Below are 23,303 nucleotides of genomic sequence, written 5' to 3'. Positions count from 1 at the left end.
CGGGCCCCGTCCCCCCCCTCGGGTACAGCCTCGTACCGCGCGTTTCCTGCTCTCGAAAGACTCGTTTGCCGTTCTCACTGCTTCTTGTCGTGTCTCGCTGTTAAACCGCGAAGTGATCGCGGTAGGATGTGTTTTTCTAAAGCCTGGTTTTCTTTGTCAGTATTATGACTTTTTGTTTGTTGAAGCCTCTTGCCTGCCGTACCCATTCCTCAAACCTTTGAAATACTTACAAATATTTATCTCCTAGGGAAAAAGTACAGTGCTAGTGTACCATCTGGTTTTAAGCTATGAACTTATGAAAGTAAGTGACTGTTCCGCTTACATCCCTTTCTTGAGGGTCAGTGTTTGAGTTCCCACATACATCAATCCTGTACGTCAATTATGTATGTACGGAAGATCCACAGGAAGGGCAGGCTTGGTGGGCCACAAAGGTTTAAGAAAAAGGTAAATGAAACAAAACAGGGCAGAAGTGCAACCCCGGGGCTTTTCGGTGACAGTCAATGGCAACACTGAGCTCCACAGAATGTGCAGTTTAAGCCCCCAAGCCCCAGGCATTGTGCTGCTGCAGTGAGTGTATTGATACCTACTAGGTTCTTCCTTTTCTGCCCCAGCAAACCAGCTCAGAGTGCACTTGGATCTGAAGAGCATGGAGGGGAAAGGCCATATCCGTCTCAGAGTGGTACTAGCAAAGTGTTAGCATGCTAAAATTTTCTTGCCATTTCTTGCTTTATTGGTGATCCAGTAACTTTCCACTATTAGAAATGTTTTCAAGTGCAGGTAGGCGCTTGTGCTGGATGACTTGGTGTGAACTAGAATGTGCAGTGAGATGATGCCATTCGTAAATGGTTCTATCCTCTCAATAGCACCAACTATTGTATGCATTAATAAATATTAAAATTAAGAGTATGTCTTTCATGGGAAGGAGGATGGTTAAAATGAGGGGTAGAAGTACTGCTAGGAGGGCAACATGGATGAAGACAGAGAGTATTTTTTAACTGATAAGGTAAAATCTACCCTTGCTTCCAGATCTTGCATCCTTTTTGTTCTAGCATCTCTTGAAATAAAAATGTCTGTGCAAATACTGGGGTCATCCTATTTAGTGGAATTGGGATTTTAGTCCCATTAAACCCATTTTTAACTTGTGCCTGGCAAGTAACTTTTCACTGTTTTTTTCTAAATGTGTTATTAAACTCAGCTGGTTAGTTATCATTGTCTTCATGGACTGTTCCAACCTTTGACTTACAACTGTGTGCTCAAGTGATGTAGATCACCATGTGACTATTGTCAGTGGAATCTGAAGTTATCTGTGGAGGAATGCTGGTGATGGCTCCCACCTTGAATACACTGTAGCTCATCTACCCTCATAGCCATTAATCAAGTGCGTACAGAATCTAATATCCTTAGGACATTGTTTCTCATGACCAAAGATGGCACACTTCTGCGCTTCAGACTTTGCATTCTATTTATTAACTTACAGAGCAATGAATCCAACAGGTAGTGGTGGTGAAATGGGGTGAAATGGCTACACAAAAGTCTGTACAGAAGGGTTGGATCAGACACAGCATGAGGTAAAAATGCTTTTATGAGGAGAGTTTCAGGAGTTACCTAGAGAGAGGCCAAAATGGTAAAGGGAACTGAGGCTTGGGTTAGATACATTCACAGGTACTTTTAGTGGTTGAGGGTGTCTAGTCTAAAGGCTATATCAAACCATGCTTTTGAAGATCAAGACATTAGGAAGCTGTATTGTACTGCATTTAATTAATGCATAGGTTGACTCTTCTTCTCTTATTGATTGCATTATCTTTTTAAATAGATGCAAAAAGCCGGGATATCTCTAATGCATACTCACTTCAGTCATTTCTCTTGGGTTAGTAAGTGCTATGAGCATCTTTGTTACTGTTGCTTAATTCCTTCTCTATCTAAAACTTTTAAGTTAATGAACTTCCTTGGGGTTTGTTTGTGTTTTGGGGTTTTGTTTGTTTAACTTCCAGCACAGCAGACTTAAAAAATTATGTTGTTTTCAGCTTCATTATCTCTTTGTTTTGCACTCCGACTCTTGTGTCTTTCTTCACATGCCATCCCTGGGACAACAACCTTTGTTAAGGGTGTCTCAACTTCCTCTGTTGTTGATGTATTTCTCTAAAATCAGCTTTCTTTCTAGCTGTTCAGGTCGTGGGACTTGACTTGCCTCTTACTGGAGGGAAAAAAAGTGTGGGGTAGACAGACTTGACTTCAAATCTGTGCTGCTAGCTTCCTTAAAAGTGGTCTGGCCACATCAGTGTTTAAAATGGCGTTAGTAACACTACCGTATTTCATAGTAGTTATGCTGTTTGATCCATTCTCTAGGTAATTACAGACACCATCTGAATGTTCACAGAGGCTTTTGCCAAACTACCTTTCTCTCCATGGCTTTTCCCAGGTTGCCTGTTATCTGAGGTGGTTCTTTACATCAACTTGGCTGAAGAAATAACCATTGATATTTCTGTGTATTTTCCTGCAGATCTTGTAAGTACCCGCACAACATCATCAATGCTGAGAACAAAAAAGTTCTAAAGACCCATGAGTTGTCTAGCCTTGATGAGAATGAGCTGCGAGTCCTGCTTCTCCAAAATGACCCTTTCCTCCTCCCTGATGTGAGTTATACCAATTTCTTAAGAGAAGCTTTTGTTCATTTGGCATGGGATAGGGGCAGAGAATGTGGAATTCTGATCTCGATTTCAAGCTGTTAAGACATGTAACAGTAATGCCAGGGTTAGTCTGAATGAAGTAGGAATGGGAATGGCTGGGTGTGAAAGCACCAGAAGAAACAATATAGAGCCGGGGCTGTGAAAGTGCCAAGTACTTGTAATGAAAAAAAGCCAAAAACCAGCAATAAATATGCTAAATGCTGAGGAATGTGTTGCTTATGTAAATACCAGAAAGCTCACACCTGGATAAAGCCATGTCATCTGTGACTTGTCAGCAGAAGACATGCTCTCTGACAGTGGGAAGTGGACAACTATGGCCTGTTTTGTGTGCCGCTCCTGTTATCCCAACAGGATAGTTATAAAGTTACTCCAAACAAACAAGCAAAAACCATCAGCAACTTCACCAGAGATTTACAGATGGTGAGGTAAGCAAGCTGGAGGTGAAAGATCACAATAATTGTTTGTGTTTACAGGAGAAAAGGCCTAACCAAAACCCAGTTTGTTGGCTTTTCTCTGAGTTGTGATGGAGACCAGAAGGCAGGGGCCCCTTTCCTTTTCCAGCCTATGTAGGCCTGCACATTTTGGTGCTTGAGGATATAGGGGAGTGAGAAAAATCTGTGAGAAAAAGACCAAATGACTGCAGTCAGTTCTGTGTGAAATCTGCCCCTTCTAAACTGCACTGAGGTTTTGTGTACTAATTTTTTACAAGGCACCTTTGTTTGGTTTGTATGCAAGTCACTGGTTTTGATAAATTTGTCTGACAATCCTTTGTGGTTCTGCATGTGTGTGTAAGGGCAATGGTATCTTCAAGGTATGTCTGTTTCAAAGCCAAGAATATCCTGTTCCAGCTACAACTGTTCCTGGTTAAGAAATTACCAGAGTACTGCCTGTTACCTTTGTCTTTTGGAGGTTATAATCTCCACAGATATGTTGGCCTAACACTTCTATTGCTTTCTTATTCCCTGCTGCGACAGTACTGGGCTTTGACAAAATAGATCCTTTCTTGGTTTTTAATAGTGTTTTAAAATACGTTATGCTGGCTGTTTCAAGGAGCATGGTGGTGATGAGCAAGGAGGATCAACAAAATCTTTGCTCACTCAGCTGCATCTAAAACTTGTGTTACTTGATTAATTACTTCCAGTAATGACCAGAGAGTTGCAACAATCACTGACTGGTGTTACTTTTAAGCCCTTTTCTATAGCTCTGTTCAGCCTTCGGTGCAGTCAGGCATCACTGATTACCTCTAACTGAGCACCTAAACTCCTATTACAAAGTAGAATAGCAGAAGACAGTGATCACGTAGGCTATTCATAAACCTGAGAGCTGGGAAAAAGGGACATGAGAGCCCACTTGGTTGTTTAGAAATGTTGACTGGCTCCGTGTGTATGCTGTGTTTGTGGGAGCTGGGTCTGTTTAGTTTGGAGAAGTGAAGGCTCAGGGGGATCTCATCTATGTTTACAAACACATGAAGGGGAGTGTGTAAAAAGCACAGAAGTGGTTTTTCTTCAGTGGTGCCCAGAACCGAAAGTGATGGGCACAAACTGAAACACAGGAGGATCCCTCTGAACATCAGAAAATGTTTTTTTACTATGAGGGTGACTGAACGCTGACACAGGTTTCCCAGAGAGGTTGTGGAGTCTCCACCCTTGTTGATACTCAAAACCCATCTGGACACAGTCCTGGGCTGTAGCTGGCCCCACAGGAATATCTCTGCTCAGGCACCTTGAGTACCTCCCCTTGCTCATTCTTCTCACCTTGGTGTCTGCAGGGGTTTGTTTGTTTTTAATAGAATAACTGTAAACCAGTCAGTTGTTATGTGACTGTCTTGTTTAGGAGTGCCAAGAATGAATGCTTGTTGGATTGGCTTTTCTTGAGGGGAAAAGAAACCCAAACCAAAAGTGAAACCCCACTTATGCACAACTTCAAAACCAGAAGTGCATGAGTCAGCTGAAAATGCCTACTCTTCCATACAAGAAATCTGCCTAGATTAAAGAAGTCACACTGAAAACATGCCTTTTTGCCACTGTATTTCTGCTGTTAGAACTGCATGTCTACAGAAGAAAGAAAAACAATACTGATTCTAATGTGATTCTAGTGGAATTACTGTTTCCATTTCATATTATATCTGTCATCCTTCTTCTAGATCTGCTACCTTTACAACAGAAAGGATAGTAACTGCAGCCAGCAAAATAACTGCAACAAGCTTCATGTTTGTCGACACTTTCTCCAAGGGGAATGTAGATTTACTTGGTGCAAGAGGTCCCATAACCTCTTGGATACTGATTCATTGAGAGTGTTAGAAACCGGAGGCATTGATGCGAAGATAGCTTCAAACATGCAGACTATATGTAATCACAAGCACATGGAATTCGTCAAGGAATCAAAGAAGGGGAAAGGTAAGTTGTAAGAAATATCATCCTCGATACACAAATTGGGATGTTACCAGTTAGCTCGGTTTCTGGTCCAGCAGTGCTGTTCATTCAGTCTTCTCATGCAGGTCCCAGAAGCCATGCACCTGGTCAGCAACAACACCAGATTCCAACAGGAACTGAAGGTAGAGATGGAGGTATGGATTGTTTCTAACCTTCCAGTTCTGGGATCAGTGGTTCTCATTGGGATCTGTTTTCTTACAGTCCCACAGCTCCCTGTGGTAGTTGGAGTGCAGCTTATGTGCTTACCCCACCAGATGCTGAAAACCATAGTACTGGACAGCCTGTGGAGGAGTCTTGGGAAATCTGCCCAAGTATTGTGCAGCACAATGGGGAGTGGTCTGAGATTGGTCTCTGTCCTGTTCTGAACACATCATTTGCTTCCTGGGAAGGAGACAGAGTTGTGTACCTGTGAGAGAGATCTTCCCTTGCCTTCTGTCCCTAGGGAATGGATATAGCTTTGCCAGTTGAGCAGTTGTCTTGATATACCTTCCAGTGAGGGAACAGGAACTCCTAAATCTCTTGTCCTCCTGAGCAGAAGGGCCTTGTCTTTAAAACCTGTCAGAGTCCAATACTCTCAGCAGGTTTTTTTAGATGTTCCATGCATGGAGAGTGTGATGATTAATATCAAATTTACTTATTTGAAGATAGTTGCCATTACATGGGTGTTGTGGGCTATCCCAGTGGGCAGCTGGGCAACACAGAGGCACACGCTCACTTCCACCTCACTGCTTGTGGATCAGGGGAAGAGGAAAAAAAGAAAGCAACAACAAGAAAACCTGAGAGTCAAGAACAGGAGAAAGCGAAGGCTAAGTGGAAGAAATAAGAAAACGAAGCAAAACAAGTGATGCAAAGGCAATCACCACCTCCCACAGATAGGCTGATGCCCAGCCAGTTGCCAAGCAAATGATAACTAACCCTCCTAAAACACCTCTTTTTCACTTTTATTGCTGAGCATAGTGTTATATCAAATATTTCTTTGGTTAGTTTGGGTCTTCCCAGGTGTGTCCCCTTCCAACCTACTGGGCACCCCCTAGTCAATTCAGTGGGGGGCAGGGTGAGAAACAGAGAAGGCCTTGATGCTGTGCAAACATTGTTCAGCAGAAGCTAGATCATCAGTGTGTTATTAGCATTGTTTTGGTCAAAAATCTAAAACACAGCATTATATGAGCTGTTATGAAAAAATTATCCTACCCTGGCCCAGTACAATGATATTTCTGATGTAGCAGAGTAATGCAAAACACACTGAAAACAAAATAGAAATGTGAAGTTACACTTACGAAAACAGCAATTACAATACACAGTTCAGTCAATACCAATGCGATTCCCCTACTGGTCTGTGTAGTATGCTCACTGTCATGATGCTGGGTGTTCCTAGTCCCTGGGAAGGAATATGTGGGCTGAAGCCAGCTCTAGGCCATTGTTCTCCTTGGAATTCTTTTGTTAATAGCTTAATTTTTATACCCCTGTATTGGGCTGAGCCCGCTGTTCACTCCCCTCATGCTGGTCTGGCTAATTCGGAGAGAAACATTTACATCACCAAATTCACTCAGCTGACATAGCCCTTTATGTACAGCAAAGACCACCCTTTGGTCCCCTTTGTGTTGAGAAAAAGTCAGCTTCTTTGCAGCAGCCATGGTCAGTCACACCCTGTGTTACTCTCTATGCTTCATGACGTTGCCCTTGCCCATTTCTGCTGAGACTTTTCCCACTGTAGGGGTTCATTGGTCAGTCACAAAGCCCTAACTTTTGTGGTGGGGCTTCATGTATGTGGGATAGTTGGATCTTGAAAGTGCTTGACTTGGCTACTACAGTCAACTCCTTGTTATTTCTGGGGTGAAATACCAAATGCAGTGTCTTTGTCTTAGACATCTTGGTCTATTTTGATAGGGCAAATAAGGATTGATGTGTTCTTTCCTATAGATAAAAAAGGTGATTCCTCTTCTGAAGCTCCAAAGGACAACAAAGAAGATAAATGTGATCAGATATGTGTGTTCTATGTCTGGAAGTACTGCAAACATAAAGGTAAGCTTTGTAAAAAGTATTGTTATCTCTGGAGAGCAGTCTGCAGAGGGACTCCCCACTCATATGGCAATAGCAGTGCCATATGGAGTGGCAATTCTGCCCTCTCATTTGCTTTGTTTCCAAGTCACTAATAAACACTGTTAGAATTACAGACATAATCAGTGGGAAGTCAGGTGGGTATATTAAACCCTTTCTCCTCTAGATGATCCATCTATGGCTTGTTTCAGCCCTGTTGATGGGGGCAGGCTTTGTGTGTATTTCTGGGGCAAAACCCCTTCAAATGTTAAATGTTACACTTTCTGTAACTATCAAATCAATTTAAGAGCTTTTCTTATGTTGTCATCATTGACAACTGGTAACTGTAGGTCATCCTTTATTCTTGCGTACATCAGATAGAAGTGATGCTCTTCCCTATTTAGTCCTTTTTAAAGTGATCTGAGGTGTTAAAATGTCTTAAGAAAGCATAGTAGTTGTACCAGCTAAGCTGAAAGTAAATCTAGTCCATTGTCTATTTGGCAGTGCCCAGTAGCAGAGGTCTGAGGGAAATTGCAAGTATAACAATTGTATCTGGGGGCTGTCCCTGACAGTTGCTTACAGAACCCCGGGTTAGGCTCTTCATTGGTTATGAGGAGGTACCATGGGATTTTCTTTCACTGAGCTTCTCCAGTCACTTTCTAAAGGACTACTTCTTTTCTGACTGCCTGGTCTTGGTAAAAGATCCACTTAAATAGATCAGACCGTGTTTGCTTTCACTTTGGATGTGGACAATAAGTTGCCTGATAACTGTTCGGTCTGAGATGTTTGTGTGCATTTAGCATTTCTGTAGAGTGTGTGTTCTGGTAAAGATGCCATTCTCCTGTCAGTATCTCCTTTTCTGAGATGCAGATGAGTAAGTTACTTTAGGGTTTGACAATACCTTTTCTTAATCATTACTTTGAAGAGATACAGCACTTTGAAAAATAAATTCTCTCTTTTATGGGCAATTTATGGTTAATAGAAATAAAATCTGGCCAAGAGAGACCAAGTGTGGTTTTGTCTGCAGCATGCCAAGTTAATTTAAGCAAACTGCTTTCAAGACAGGGTGAACTCCAGCTCTGTTAACTAAAAAGAAAGAAGAAAGGAGTGAAAGACACTGTTGTCTTCATAACTGGGTTTAATTTCCATATGTTCTGTGGTCAGATACATCAGAGGTCATGAATGGTGAAAATCCTTTTGTCTCTATCTGTACAGCAGCTACTCCAGCCTTGTGTCAGATTTCTCAGACTCTCTGCTTGGTTAGGACCAGGCTTGAGGCTTAAGTTTATCAGCCTTTTGACCTGCATGATGTCAATGGTGTACCCGTGTGCTGGCTGTAGAGGTCAGGCTCAAAGCAGCTATATTGTGACCACCAAATAGCTAAACTCAAGTAACAGTTGGAGGGTTAGTGTGCTATGCCGTGCCATGTTTGGCTCAAAAGTGGTAAATAAGAGGTTTGGTCCATACCTGGATGTGGAGTATCAGAGGCTTGGAGGTCAGTCTCTCCCTGTATCCAGCAACATGCACTGTGCAGGGGTGTTAAGCGGATCTGGACTCAAACATGCAGACATATATGCATTGGAAAACAGATGATTTAAAAAATCCCAGAAGTCTTCCTCTCCCTGTGTGAATGGTATATAGCACAGCTGCAGGTCTTGCGTGCAAGGCAGTTAAGAATTGATCCTTCCTATTTTCTGAGAAGCAAAGCAACAATTCCAACAGTGCCTGGCAGTCTTGTTAGTGGGGGAGCATGCTATCTGTTCAGCGGTGAGTGTAAGGTCCCTTTTGGGAGATGTTCTATGGAGTATTGCAGTCCTTTATGCTGCCTCATTCATTGGGCTTGGCCTGAAAAAAAAAACATGCAGATTTTGATAACCATCCCATATGTTCTAAAGGAAAGAGAAAACCAAATATATCGAGTGTTCATGTGGCATGTAGACTAGAGGTTTTATGGCTGAGAAACGTGGTGGTGTGACCCATAGACTCGCGCTTGCTGTCTGTGGCACTGCTCTCCCAGCTGCCAATGTTGAGTTTCAGCAAAGGGAAGGTTGTGGTTTCTTTGGAATATATTTAGCAGTATGAGAGCTTATGTTGCTTTTCCAGGTAAGACTGGAGATACCCCTATAGTTCAAATATATTTCTATTTTCAGCACTCTGTCTTTATTGCTTGTACCAAAGCCCAGGAGATAAAGCCAAGAGTAAAAAATGCTTGTTCCTTCCCTCCACACCCTGCCTTGTCTCACTCTCTGTTATGATTGCAGAGCTCTTGACTGTGTCTGATCTTATTACAGATAAATGCAGATTTGTTCATTACCACTTGCCGTATCGATGGCAGGTATATAATGGGGTGACCTGGAATGACCTCTCCATGATGGAGGAAATTGAAAAGGCCTATTGTGACCCACACACCAGCAGGTATAGTGATGTTGCACTGCTTGGTTAGAGTTCTGCGGTTGAGACCTGGAGGAAAACGTCTTTGAGTTCTTCCTAAAGGTGTCTGACCTCCATAACTTTTGATTACTGAGCTGCTCAGGATCTGGGAGGATGTACAAATAAGAATTGTTCTTCTTAAAAAGAAAAGTAAAAGTGATTGCATGGAAGTATCACCCCATTTTTGTCTTCTAAAAGTAACAAAACTATCTTGCATTTAAAACTCAAGGGTAAAAAGAAGCGGATGGAATTTAGTGCTTAGAATATTAGTATTTCAGATAATGAATCATACTTTATAATAACTTAAGTTGTGCCTTTCAATAGCAGTTCAGAGCTGGTCCTTCTCTATGGCTATTCCTTTCCCAATACAGCTAGTATCTATAATAATATCTATAATACGCCTAGAGAAATTTTATTAAATGCTCCTTTGTGTAAGCAGCCCATTGGATTTTTTTTAAGAGAGCACATTTTCCCTTTAACTCCTTTCTGAAAGCCCCCCTTTAAGCCCTGTGGATTCATAGGGGACTCCAAGTTTGGCCTCAATAAAATGGTATAGGCGTTTTGGCCTGTGCATCTTCTGACAGCAGATGATTTTGATTTGCTTCTCGATAAGGCCACTGGATGGTACAAATCACAAACAAGATTCCCAGCAAGAGGCTGCTTTCGAGGTCTTTTTGCCTGAGAGTTAATTTTTCAAGGCTTCCAGGAGTAAGAGCCCAGGTGGCTCCAGTGATGAACGCTATTTACAGAACTTGCAGCTGGACTGCATCCTCCTCTGTAGCTACATTAAAAACAAAGCTGATATGCTGCAGGTATTTGCTGGCAACTCAGGCAGGTACTTACCAACTTCCATTTGTGTAATGAGAAAAACTAAACATGATACTTATTTCAGAAGTACTCTTTGACACATTGTATGTGTAGCCCCAGGCTGTCTGTAAAGCTGGCAATGCAGCATGTGGCTGGTGATTGAGATGGCATTTGGTGTCTCACAGGCCATAGTTCACTTCTGAAGATTGGAAACAGTTTTCAGAGCTGCCATGCATGCTGTGGGAAATACTCATATTTCAGGCCTATTAAGTTCAGGCAGTCACATTATATTAAAGAAAATTCCACCATCTTATACTGGGGATTAAAGGCTAATATATATACTGTTAACTACAATAAACCTGATTTTGTCCTTACAGATTCATGAATAAGAACATTCATTTCCAGACAATGACCTGCTGCTCTTCTTTGGTTCGACGCCTCTCTACACCATCATCAGTCACAAAACCCACATTTGTATTGACCACACAGTGGCTTTGGTATTGGAAGAATGACAAAGGCCAGTGGATTGAATATGGAGAGCAGGTGACTCCACATCCTGTGCCAGGAATCACTTCTGAAGAAATGGGTGGAGCCTCTTTCCTCTCTTCCCTTTTACTCAGCAGGGTTAATTAAGTAAATACTTATGCTTGAATGTTATCGTGTCAAGTAAGGCAGTAAAGCTACAGATAAACATAACAGATGTGATGAAATGGTGATAGGCTGTGGGGGAGGGAACATACCTTATCTCCTTGCAGTGAGGTTCAGAATGAACTTTTTACATATTGTACATTGTTTTGTACATTAGAGAATTATACTTGCATTGTGGTTTAACCCTGGTGTCATGGAGCAGATTTAGGATCTGCTGACTATGCCAGCTTGTTGTGGGGGAGATTTTAGACCATTTAAAGAATGAATGCCAACGGAAGCAGCAAAGGTTTTTTTTTGTAGTAGGCTGTTGTAAAAGTAAGACAGGAAAGCCCCAGTGGCAAGGTTTACTCTGCTTATTTCACAGAGAACATAAAATAACTCAAAGTTACTAAAATAAATCTTAGTACACTGTAATACAAGGTTATGCACTATTTAGGTCACTTACCAAAGGTCTGCAGTTGGTAAGGGGTCTTTCAACCTTGAGGACTAACCTGGAGAGTTGTCCCAGCTCAAGGGGACATCACTCCTTTGGAGCCTGCTTCTTAGCAGAGAGAGCTCAAACAGAGCTCACTCAGGCTGTTGTATTTATGAAATGAAGTGGTTGGCTCATAGTCAAATTACATGTGATGAAAAAGTTAAACATGAGACTCCTCGTACCTGCAATTTTCTTTGTTTCTTGACAAATTAGCCTTGGAAGAACCACCTGCTATTCATGTGTTAATCACATGATCGATGTTCCAGTTCCCAGGCTCATACATCAATGCTCACTCACCATGTCACATTGTTCCTGTGAGTGTTTTCTAGGAACAGGTTGGAACTAGAGAAGGTCATGTTCCGGTTACAGCCTGGACCTTGACTTCCTTTGGAGCCTGAACCAAAATACCACCAGTTTGGTCAAGGAGTCAAGTGCATCCATCACACCCAGCTGGCAATTAAGGACCACAGAGCTGCTCAACCCCATCCCCAGTGGGACTGGGGAGAAAATTGAAAGGGTAAAAGTGAGAAAACTCACAGGTTGAGATAAAGCCAGTTTAATAGGTAAAGTAAAACTTGCACACAAAAGCAAAGCAAGGAGTTCATTCACCACTTCCTGATAGCATTCAGCAATAGCTAAAATGTCCCTGTGTTATCAAACTGTTCCCAGCACAAATCCAAAACATAGCCTCATACTAGGTACTATGAAGAAATTTAACTCTTTAGCAGCCAAAACCAGCACAACTTGTTACAGGAGTTTAAATGGGATACATATGTGTCCATCATTACTCATAACGTATTTGTGTGCATGTTAGGAGTGTTTGGTTATCATGCCAAACGTAGATTCCTTTTCATCCTACTCTTTGCGTCTTCTCTCCCTCTACGCAGACTAGTTATCCAGGCCTTAGTCCTGACTGTGTTCACTCATTTCTCTCTCTCTTTTTTCTCTTTTTCCCCACAAAGGGAGAAGGGGATAGTGTGAGCTCACCATCTTCTGCTATTATTGAGAATTTGTATCTAGCAGATCCAGATGGCATCATATCTTTCCAGGCTGGCTTGTATAATTACAAGCTCGATTTTAAAGGTACTCATTTTAAAGGTTCTTACTTATAACTATGAAGTGCTTTATAAAGGTTAACTTGCAAGCTATCCCAGCTTTTAGAAGCCATAATTTGTTTTACTAACACTACCAGATTTACTCACTGGAATGGGAAGTGAGGTAGTGATGGTCCAGAGGAAAGTCCTTATAAAAGTAACCTTCCCCCTTATTCCTTGACACTATCCAGACTCACACTGGACCAGAAATAAAAAAGATTCTTAGTCTTCACATAAAGTCATAGTAAACCTTAAGTAAAGTAAGTTAACCCTATGACTGCTATAGCTGAACCTAGGACACTCTGGATGGTAAAAATGAAAAATAAGCATCTTTCTCTGCCACTGCAGCAACACTTAAAAAGCATGAATGACTTTGGGAAGCCAGCAAGACAGACACAGGTTAAATAAGAGTTACAGGAAGGACAGGAAGCTTACACAGGCCACCATTCTTCAGCAGCTAGAATTGACAATGAATATACACTTTTAATTAATGAATAATTGTCATTAATTAATGACCCCATCTTGTAGACTTATTTGTGACTTTTTCCTTCCCTTTTCTCCTCAAGAGATGACCCAGACAAACACCTCTTACAAAACTAAAAGACAGGTCTGCAGGCGACCAAAGTTCGTGTCTTCTGAAGATGTGCAGAAGATAAAGAAAGGGTAAGTGATGCACTTTAAGTTGCTGGATTTTCATATTTCAGGAGTAATTATAAGGCAAAATGGCTTTCAGTGTTGGCAGTAATTGTGTGAAGAACAGAGCTGTTGCTAGAAAGAAACATACCCATTTGACTGAGCAGAAGCTGTATCACAAACTGCCAGCTTGGTGCATGACCTGTTTTTTGGTGTACATGTTACTCCAGGTACCATGTCCACAGGGCTGGTGATGGACAGTTGTTCATTAAAAAAGCAAGTGAAAGAGGACTGTGACAACTGAGTGGCAGCATGCAAAGCCCAGCTCACAGACTGAGGCTGTTTCCCAGGGATTTTGTGGGTTATTTCGTGTATTTGTAAATGTAGGAAATGGCCAAAGGGGATGCTGCCAGTTCAAATGTTTGAAGAAGTACTAGACTCACTAACACCTCATTTTCTGTCTGTTTGCCAACAGCCAGAGGGATTCTTCTATTCCAAATCAGTCCTGTCCTGACCACTGGGATCAATCTGCACTGCCTGACTTCGGATACAAGGTATCTTCTTCCCCTCACTTCACTTCCTACTTTTTCTCCTTTGTAATTCTGATGGAAAGGCATGATTCAAAGGAGCATGCTGCTTAACTGAAGCAATTGTAACTGAATAGATGCTAAAAAGGGACAGGAGTGATTTCTTGGGTGGGTGTGCTAAAGAACTAGGTGATCTTGCAGAAGCTCATGAAAAAAGGTGCCAAATTCCTGTGAACTTCAGCGGCATTTTAGGTATCTATCTACATGCAAAACCAAACCTCATCAAATTCAGTACAAAAAGATTCACTATTAAAAAGGAAAAAATGCCTTACTTTCATGACTTAGTGGGCCAGTTAAACAAGGGATTTCTATGAAATGTGTGTTCCTTCACTAGAAGCTGGGCTGAGACCAAACTCTTCCTGTGCAGGCCATTAAAAAGCCATCCAATAATAATAATACCATCATGGCTGTTGATGGATGAAGTTTGGATTGGAGATGTAGGAAAGGAAATCCCTGTATGCTCTTTGAAGTCACCCAGTACTGTCATGTACATCACAGATGTGAGCGCAGACCATGGCCTCAAGGAAGGGCAGAAGTAGAGTTACAGTCAGTAGTATCAACAAACTGTTTGCAGTGATCTCTTCAACAAACCAAACCCCTATCAGCCCAAGGTCTAGGTTTCTATTTGGTCTACCAAGAACAAAAATGCTCAGGTGTTTATAAATATTAGTAATTTTTAGTTTTGGTAATTTTTTAAATTGGTAGGTCTAATGGTATTAAGAAGCAGTCAACACAGACTGTGGAACTACTAGAATGCTAGGAAAAAAGGCTTTTCAGTGTTACACTTGGCCTTTTTTACGGTGTTTTTGCCCCTGATTAAAGGACAGCACATAATGTGGAGCACAAGGTTTTCCTTGTTGACTGTGTCAAAGTCTTGTATGATGATGACCAAGTTGTATTGGCACAGGTATCTTGATTACTAGGGACAGGACAGAAGTATCATATTTCCCAACTGGGAATTCTTTCTGTCTAGGTTCAGTTAATGGAGAGCTCCATTGCTATTCTCACTCTTTGCATTTTATTTTCCCTAGTGTAGTTACATTGGCAGCAGCATGAGAACCAGAAAATCTTGTCTCTGAGCTTCTGTTACTGGCTGGTTTTTGTTGCTCTGCTTTGTGCTGAATGTTCCATTTTACCCTGATTACCCTCTTGTGTTGGATTATGCCTTAGTGTAACTCCTGTATCTGGCTATGTGCATGTAGCAAATTCATCTAAACCCAGTCCTAATGAAAAATGAGCAGGTAAAATTGAAGTCAGCTGCTGTGTACATTAGCTCACTTCAAATAGCTGGTTTTCACAATCAGCAAAACTGTGAAATTTCACAATTATAAAAGAGTCAGTGCCCAGCACCCACTGAATGAAGTAAGAAGTTGTTTGTGTGGAAATATGGCAGCCAGACCTTTTGAAGATTTGGGCCTGTGATATTTTGAGCACTGTCAAAGTAATAAAGGACATAGCTAATCAGCTCTCCCTTTGGCTTAGCTGCAGCTTAACTGATTGACATAAGCTTAAATTTTTCCAGAGAATGCCAGGAAGACAGGTAGCTCAGTTCTTTATAGGTCTCTGAGTTGTATGTGCTTGGCTGCTTCCCTTATCTACTCTGCAAACTTCAGTCTGAATTTTAGTCAAGTCCATTTGTTGGGGTGTTTCTGGAGTCACTGAGGTGAGTGTGAGATACTTTGGAACACGATGTACGGATCCAGGGTATCACTAGAGGTACTTGTAGGGAGGCGTGTGGTGGAAAGTTCATCTTGCTCCCCAGAGCTTCGTTTGCATGCTGAGTTGGTGCCTAATAAACCATCTCTTAACGTACAAACTGAGTGCCTTTCACAGGAAAGGAAAAGTTAATTCTGTCCTTAAAAAGTGACAAAGCCCACAGTACCTGTTGGCACTCCAGGTGAAAGCCTGGGCTAGATTAAATATTTCTGTGGGACTCTATGCTTGTTTTTTTTTGCAGTAGGTAATATTGGGACTGGCTGGGATTCTACATGCATGTGATGACCATCGTACGACCTGACAATTACTAATTGATGAATTCTTCAGACACTGACAAATAATCCTGCCAAAATTTGCTCCGCTGGAAGTGGTCCATTTTAAAAAGGAACACCTATGAGATAGGGAGAAAGTCATCTTTGCTTAAAAAGAGTAGTTATGTTTTGGTAACATTGCTTATTTTTTGAGTGTTGCAGTATCTTAATCTGTAAGTCATTTAGAATCATAGCTCTGTAGAAAGCAGTGTATGAAATGCCCAATGGAACTTGGGAACACCAAGTGGCAAGTTGGTGTGAATTTCTTCTGTCTTCCTGTAACAAAGTGGAACTAGTAGTCGGTAAACCTTTTAGAGAAAAAAAAAATAAAGAATTTATATTGTCTTGGAACTTCATGCCATGTTTTAAAATGTACATTTAATGTACAACTGAGAAATATGCACAATGAATGTGTGGGTTTATGTCAGAGGATCAGTCTTTGGCTGTTATGTTGTCGAATCCTACACGCGTGCCAAAGATTGCTGTGCTGTAACAGGAATGAGAGCTGATGCAATGTGGAGAGTCTATCTGTGTACTTTACAGATAGCAGTTCTTGTTGGGTTAGTGTTACTAGTACAACCTCTGCTGCTTCCAAAACCCAAGTTAACCGGAGATCAAGGTTTGATATCACAGAGTACTGTTCCTATAGTCACACACTACCAGAAATTACTGTCAGGGCAGTGATTCCTCCTCTGCCTCAGAAACTCCACTCCTTGATTGTGGGTTAGCAAATGCTTATGCTTTCTTGGTTTTTTCATTTTAGCTCTGAAGATGAAAAGAGCTCAAAAAGTTAATGTTGTTAAGAAGTACCTGATATCTGAAGGGGGGCTACAAGGGCGCTGGGGAGGGACTCTTCATCAGGGGCTGCAGCGACAGGACAAGGGGTAATGGGCTTAAACTTAAACAAGCTAAGTTCAGGTTAGATGTAAGGAAGAAGTTCTTTACTGTGAGGGTGGTGAGGCACTGGAACAGGATGCCCAAAGAAGTGGTAAATGCTCCATCCCTGGCAGTGTTCAAGCCCAGGTTGGACAGAGCCTTGGGTGACGTGGTCTAGTGTGAGGTGTCCCTGCCCGTGGCAGAAGGGTTGGAACTAGATGATCTTAAGGTCCTTTCCAACTCAAACCTCTATGACTCTATGATAGCTGTCAACCTGCAAGAGCAATGTGCTGTTACCCTTTACTAGGAGGAGAAACATCCTTGGGGAAATACGGACAATCCCACAAAGTTTTCATGCAGAAGGTAACTGGCTTGGTTGCTTGAAGTCCATCATATGATAAAATAACTGAATTACTTCTCTTACAGGATTAGGCTTTGTACCATGTGGCTGACTCCCTGTTTTACCCAGAAAAGTTACAGTTCCTCAGTAAAAGATGCAGCATAGCAAAAGTGTAATTATAGTTTAAAGAATTGTTTACGTAGGAATAAAAGATGTAGTACTGAAATATAGTGGCGTAATTTTCACCTTGTTGGGTGATGGTGAGCAACTTGAGCTGTGGTGTTATAGAGCTTGCAGATAATAAATAAGTGTCCATCCAAATTGTTTTATGTATTGCACTATGTTTTAAAAAAGCTTTTGAAAATACTCTTGTATTAAGACATGAGAAATTTAATTCAACCTTGTAAAAGATTTTAATAAATTCAAAGATTTTATTCTTCCTTGTGTAGCTGATTTTATTTTTAATCCTTAGAAGACCTTCCTATGGCAAGGCCTTTTCATCAGTAGGTCCTTAGTGCACAATCTGGACATGGTGTCCAGAAAAACATCTCTTTATTTGCATGCAGCTGTGAAATACAGGTCTGATTTTATCTCCTCTTCAAACTCAGCCTTGTAAAACATGGACATTTTGCCTGATGTTGGTAAGATCTTGGTTCCATTAAAGCAGTTTTCCTGCTTTAAACACAACTTTGATATGCGAGATGTCACCTCAAGTCCCTGCTTGGCTTAGGCAGCAGTGAAGTGGAAAGTACTGCCAAGTGACATCAGTCTACCAGCATTATGCATTTTCAGTCAAGCTTATGGAAGTGTTTATTGTAGAAGATTGAAGCACAGATTACTTCAGAGAAAAAATGGAAACTTTATGCATGACACAAGCAAGCAGAAGAGCTCCAATCATGTTTTAATTCTGTTTTGCATTAGCTCTTCTTTGGGAAAAATGTGTATTTCCTGATGGGTTTTTAAACACAAGAAGTATGGATAAATAGACTTTGTTTCCTTTAGGAAAGGAGATCTATTTGCTGAAACGGGTATTTAGTGTAACCTTCTTATTAGAATCCTAATTGTTCTCTTACGTTTAGAAATGGAGCTTTTTTTTCTTAAGTCTGCATTTAAGTGCAACTTTCCAAGTTTTAACTTTGACAAGTGAAGGAGCTGTGATCCTGGGAGGTTGTATGTATTTGTTTCACCTTTAATAGCTGAAGCTTCATTAAATGTCTGGTTACAACTGATACTGTTATCTAGCACCTTTTGTTCTACAACAGCTGTTTCACTGAGATCTAAAGTTGTGTCAACCCTTACTTGAAGGTGATGAACATTTAACTGACCCTTTCAGCATCCTTCCTGAAGAGAGGCGAGGTGTCCTTGCAGCGCAGGAGTGACACATTGGTTTACATATTAGGTGTCTGTCCTAATTAGTCACATAGTCACAATCTAAAGCATTAAGTTAACCTTCATAAGTATAGTTGGGGACTCTCTTCTGAAAGTGTACCTGCTGTAATTAGGCTTCTGCATGTTATGAGCTAACTGAAGCCTCATGTCTTCTTTTGCTTTGGTTTATATTTTATAGGCAGTGGAGATCAATGATACAACTGCTGAATACAACCAAATAAAGCAGATGTTTCATCAGACTATGAAGAAATACAGCATCCTTAAAATAAACAGGATTCAGAATCCATCCCTCTGGAAAGTGTTTCAGTGGTGAGTATTTGTTTCCTCATCCTTATTGGGGTTGAGGGGGTATCCTGGTGTCCTGTATCTGCTTCCTAGGAAAGAAAAGACGTTACCACCTGTGCTTTAACGTAACTGGTGTTTCCTTCTTCAGAGCAGTTCAAGAGTGAAACTAAGCATCAATGGCCTTCCAGAGAATGCCATGCTTCTGGGGGAAGATTCCCTTTGCATGGCTTTTTGGACAGATATGGACAGAAAGACATGAATGATGCAGAATTTGGGATGAATTGAGGATGCGCACAGTGATGCGGCATAGTGCATTGTCTCAGGGATTGAACAGGGACTGCCTGCTGCACACGTGTTCTGTCTATTACAAATGTTCATGCATTAGAGGAAGTGGGCAAGGCTAAACAGTGCTTGGGGCTTTTGTTCCAGTCAGATGTAGTGGTCTTTCTCAAGAGTACCTTTTCTGAATGAAGTCAGTATTTGCTGAGAAAGAATGCATGTGCTTTAACTTAATGATCCCTGAGATCAGAGCTCCTTTCTGGTTTTCAGCATCTGCATCAGTTCTACTGAATGCCAAGCTAGATGACAACAGATTTCAGCTGGTGCTGGTGACAATAGATGACCATGTTCAGGTTAATTTGGTAGCAGATTAAGCTGTTGAGTAGAACTGATGTCTAGTTTAAAACAAACGCACAGATACTTAGTACAAATATTCAAGGACTCTATGGAATGGTAGCAGAGAAGAAAAATACTGCTCAGATAAGCACTTTCACCTGCAACGTGACTGAACCCAGGAAGTCACCAGTTAGTAATTTCATAAAACTTTTTCATGTAGCAAAACTTAAGACACTTCAAAACATGTAGTAGTGCATACTGTTTATCCTCCCCTAATGAGATATTTAAGTTAACCAGACACAGTTTAACAAGTCCTTAATGAACAAATTCCAGTTCATTGCTCTTAACTTTTCATTTATGCAGTTTACAAGCTGGGAGGATTCTCCCCTCTCCTTGTCTCTCTTTACTGTGTAGCTGATCAGTTCCTGAAGATTATTGCTGCCTTGTCCTTCAACAGCTTCTGAAGACCTGTAAGATGTCTGGATGCTGTGAAATATTTTTGGCTTCCATTGAGATTCCTCTTTTGATACTGGTCATAGTCCAGTCTGATTCTGGCCTAAATCAGTAAAATCTTAAGTGGTGAAAAGAGGCTCAGTTTCTCTCCTTCTGGCTCTGTCTCCTCAGCCACACTGATCTCACAGAGGGGCAGGAGCTCAGGATGTATGGCATGAAGAATAAGCTGAGTCCAGCTCCTAGTTACTGCTGGGACATGGAGGGTCTGTGATTACCACCTCCACTCTGCAGAGAGTTCTGGGTGTGAAGGGATGAGACAATAAAGTAGAACTAGTAGGACCCTACAGAGGAGCAAAAGGTTGGTACAGTGGGGACTGTAGTAGTGTCAGTGCTTATTTAAATGCACTAAAGAAAGCCAGGATTATCTAGAATTGCTGGGCAGTGGTATCAGTATATTGCTTATATTGTAATTGTTCATTATACTGGTAGTCTATCTCATCTTCCAAACAGAGAGGAGAAAACAGACTGGGAATCATAGAATGGTTTGGGTTGGAAAGGACCTTAAGATCATCTAGTTCCAACCTCCCTGGCATGGGCAGGGACACCTCACACTAGACCATGTCACCCAAGGCTCTGTCCAACCTGGCCTTGAACACTGCCAGGGATGGAGCATTTACCAGTTCTTTGGGCAACCTGTTCCAGTGCTTCACCACCCTCACAGTGAAGAACTTCTTCCTTACATCTAACCTGAACTTAGCTTGTTTAAGTTTAAGCCCATTACCCCTTGTCCTGTCGCTGCAGCCCCTGATGAAGAGTCCCTCCCCAGCATCCTTGTAGGCCCCCTTCAGTTACTAGAAGGCTGCTATGAGGTCTCTTCTCCAGACTGAACAGTCCCAACTTTCTCAGCCTGTCTTCATACAGGAGGTGCTCCAGCCCCCTTATCATCCTCATAGCCTCCTCTGGACTTGCTCCAGCAGCTCCATGTCCTTTTTATGTTGAGGACACCAGAACTGTACACAATACTCCAAGTGGGGTCTCACGAGAGCAGAGTAGAGGGGCAGGATCACCTCCTTTGACCTGCTGGTCATGCTTCTTTTGATGCAGCCATGGGTATCTCATTTAGCTGATACATACATGTACATTATATACTTATTTTTAAAAATGCTTTTCTCCCTTTCCTTCCATGGTTTGCTCACTCCTCCTCTGCATTTTTCTGTTAGGCAGAAGGAACAGATGAAAAGGGAAAATGGAGGGAAGGAAGTAAATGAAAAGCTTCTTTTCCATGGAACCAACACCTCCTTCATGGAATCCATCTGTATTCACAATTTTGACTGGAGAATTTGTGGAAGCAATGGAACTCTCTATGGGAAGGGTACGTAGGAAATGACTCTGTGTGTTAGATGTCTACTTAGACTCCCCTGATACTACAGCTATCAAAGTTTTGAACTATAGAGGGTGGAAAAAGAGGAAGGTGATAGTAGTATGATCTTCCTTCCCTCTGGGGATGACAAGGATTTGCTTCGAGCAGGGTTAAGTCTTTTCCTAAGATGTTAAGAGAATTAGCGTAGGGATTTGGAAAAGCCTCTGTTGCTGTAGGTGAGATCTGCTGAAGGCTGAAGGTCATAATTGGAACTTGCCAGAGAAACGTCTGCTAGGCCTCATGGCAGGAAGCAAGAAGGGCGTGCATTCCCTCAGCAGGATTGTGGAAGGTCCTCATGTTTTCCTGTCTATCCCCATCGTAACACACACACCTATAGTGATTTTATGTTTTGTTTTTTAAAAATCTGATTCCTGTAGTAGCAAATTCCAGTGGAAATCATGTGTAGAAATCCCTTCTCTTGTAAAAATTTCTATGGGATTATGTAAACTGAGTGAGACCTGAAAGTTGGGGTGAATACCTCCTGAAAAACAAGGGGATGCTCAGTTTTCACTGTCCCTTTATATATATTCCTTATAATCACGTTTTCATATTATTTTCTAGGAAGCTACTTTGCTAGAGATGCTTCCTATTCCCACTCATACTGTCAGCCTATGGTGAAAAACAACATCATGTTCGTGGCTCGTGTGTTGGTTGGAGACTACGTTAACGGCAACACAGCCTATGTGCGCCCCCCAACAAAGTCTGCTGATGGGCTCCGGTTTTATGACAGTTGTGTAGACAATGAGACAAATCCCTCCATTTTTGTTGTCTTTGAAAAATACCAAATTTACCCAGAGTATACAATAGAGTATAAAGAGGAAGAAAAAAAATGTATTGTATCTTAAAGGGATCAGAGCTGTTTGTATCCCTTGTCTTATTTTCTGTATTGCAGGTGTTCTCATACTTGTCAACTTTTTTTTGCTACAATTCTTTGGAATGTTAATCCAAGGAATTTCTGTATTGAGGAGGGCTGGCAAAGCAGATGTTACATTTGTTGAGACATTGCCTTGTCTTCTCCTTTTCCTCTCTTAAATCAAGTTTAGACATTTAAATAACCGTAGCAGAAAAATCAGAATTGTGGGATGGGAAATTGAGTGTTTCAACTTCTGTGGGCAAATAATTATAAATGCATTTTCTTAGAGAGTATTTCTCTTTGACAACATTTCAGTTAAGAGAAGAATTAACAGTACAGTCGTTTTTAAGCAAGCTGTCAGGTTTCTAGTAACCGAAGATTCTTTCCATTGCAGAATACAGTTGTTCTTGATCCTCTCATCTATAGCAATTCTAAACAAGCCAGTTTTCAAAGTGCCACTTGTTAATGCTGATACAAGTTTCAAGTTTAAAGTTCTCAAGTGGAGAAATTTCATCTGTACAACGGCAGCTAGTGTTTGGATCAGAAAGTGGTTGGCTCAGATTCTCTTTGCAGATCTGCAGTAACTTGCTGTGTGACCTGTATAAAAATAGAGATCAAGTTAAACTGAAAATTCTAGTCTATGAATAAGTAGGTACTAAAATGTGGTGGTTTGGCTGCAACTAATGGCCTTAAGTATATAAAAGCTGTGTCACAAAAAGCCAGGCTCTCAAGTCAATGTGGCCACCTATTTCCTCAATGCTTAGCAAATGCATATAGGACAGGAGAAACATCTCAAGAAGCAGAAGTATTTCCTGCCCTAATTCTAGACATTAATTTTTATTTTTTCATAATTATGACATGACTGGAAGAACCCTGTTATATCCTCTGGAGGCCAGTGGTAGAGCTGCTGTTCTAAGATACGTATTTTGTTACTCGCGTTGCGTGGGGCAACTTGCTGACAAGCATAGCTCCTCTTTGTAGCTGTGGTGATCCTGCATACTGCTTCTCTGAGTCTGTGATAAATGTGCCTTGCCTCCATCAGTGATGTACAACCCCTGCAACAGTGGTTATGCCTTTTACAAAGTTACATGCTTTTTATTGTCCCCAAAAGAAAATGCAGAAACTCATGGAGTTTCTACTGAATCTTAATAAGGAGTTTGTAAGTTAATGGAACTTAAAAGCCTCTGTACAAAGATGCCTTCTTCTGGCAGTCTA

General features: G+C 41.3%; 1 protein-coding gene across 1 annotated transcript; it reads left to right on the top strand.

Moving 5' to 3' along the window:
* Window positions 1-2,500: 2,500 nt before the first annotated feature.
* Window positions 2,501-22,080, top strand: LOC104406403 (poly [ADP-ribose] polymerase 12-like; the record flags this gene model as incomplete). Its single annotated transcript, XM_010015370.1, has 11 exons — window positions 2,501-2,633; window positions 4,831-5,083; window positions 7,040-7,141; window positions 9,448-9,571; window positions 10,771-10,936; window positions 12,479-12,599; window positions 13,177-13,273; window positions 13,719-13,797; window positions 18,641-18,771; window positions 21,036-21,187; window positions 21,797-22,080. Coding segments are annotated over 11 exons (1,642 nt in total), but the record flags the coding sequence as incomplete, so codon positions are not given.
* Between the last annotated feature and the right edge of the window lie 1,223 nt (window positions 22,081-23,303).

This window comes from Nestor notabilis, unplaced genomic scaffold (assembly GCF_000696875.1).
Source record: "Nestor notabilis isolate BGI_N333 unplaced genomic scaffold, ASM69687v1 scaffold455, whole genome shotgun sequence".
Taxonomy (NCBI): domain Eukaryota; kingdom Metazoa; phylum Chordata; class Aves; order Psittaciformes; family Psittacidae; genus Nestor; species Nestor notabilis.
Note: the sequence above shows the minus strand (reverse complement) of the source record. Positions and strands in the feature narration are given on the sequence as shown.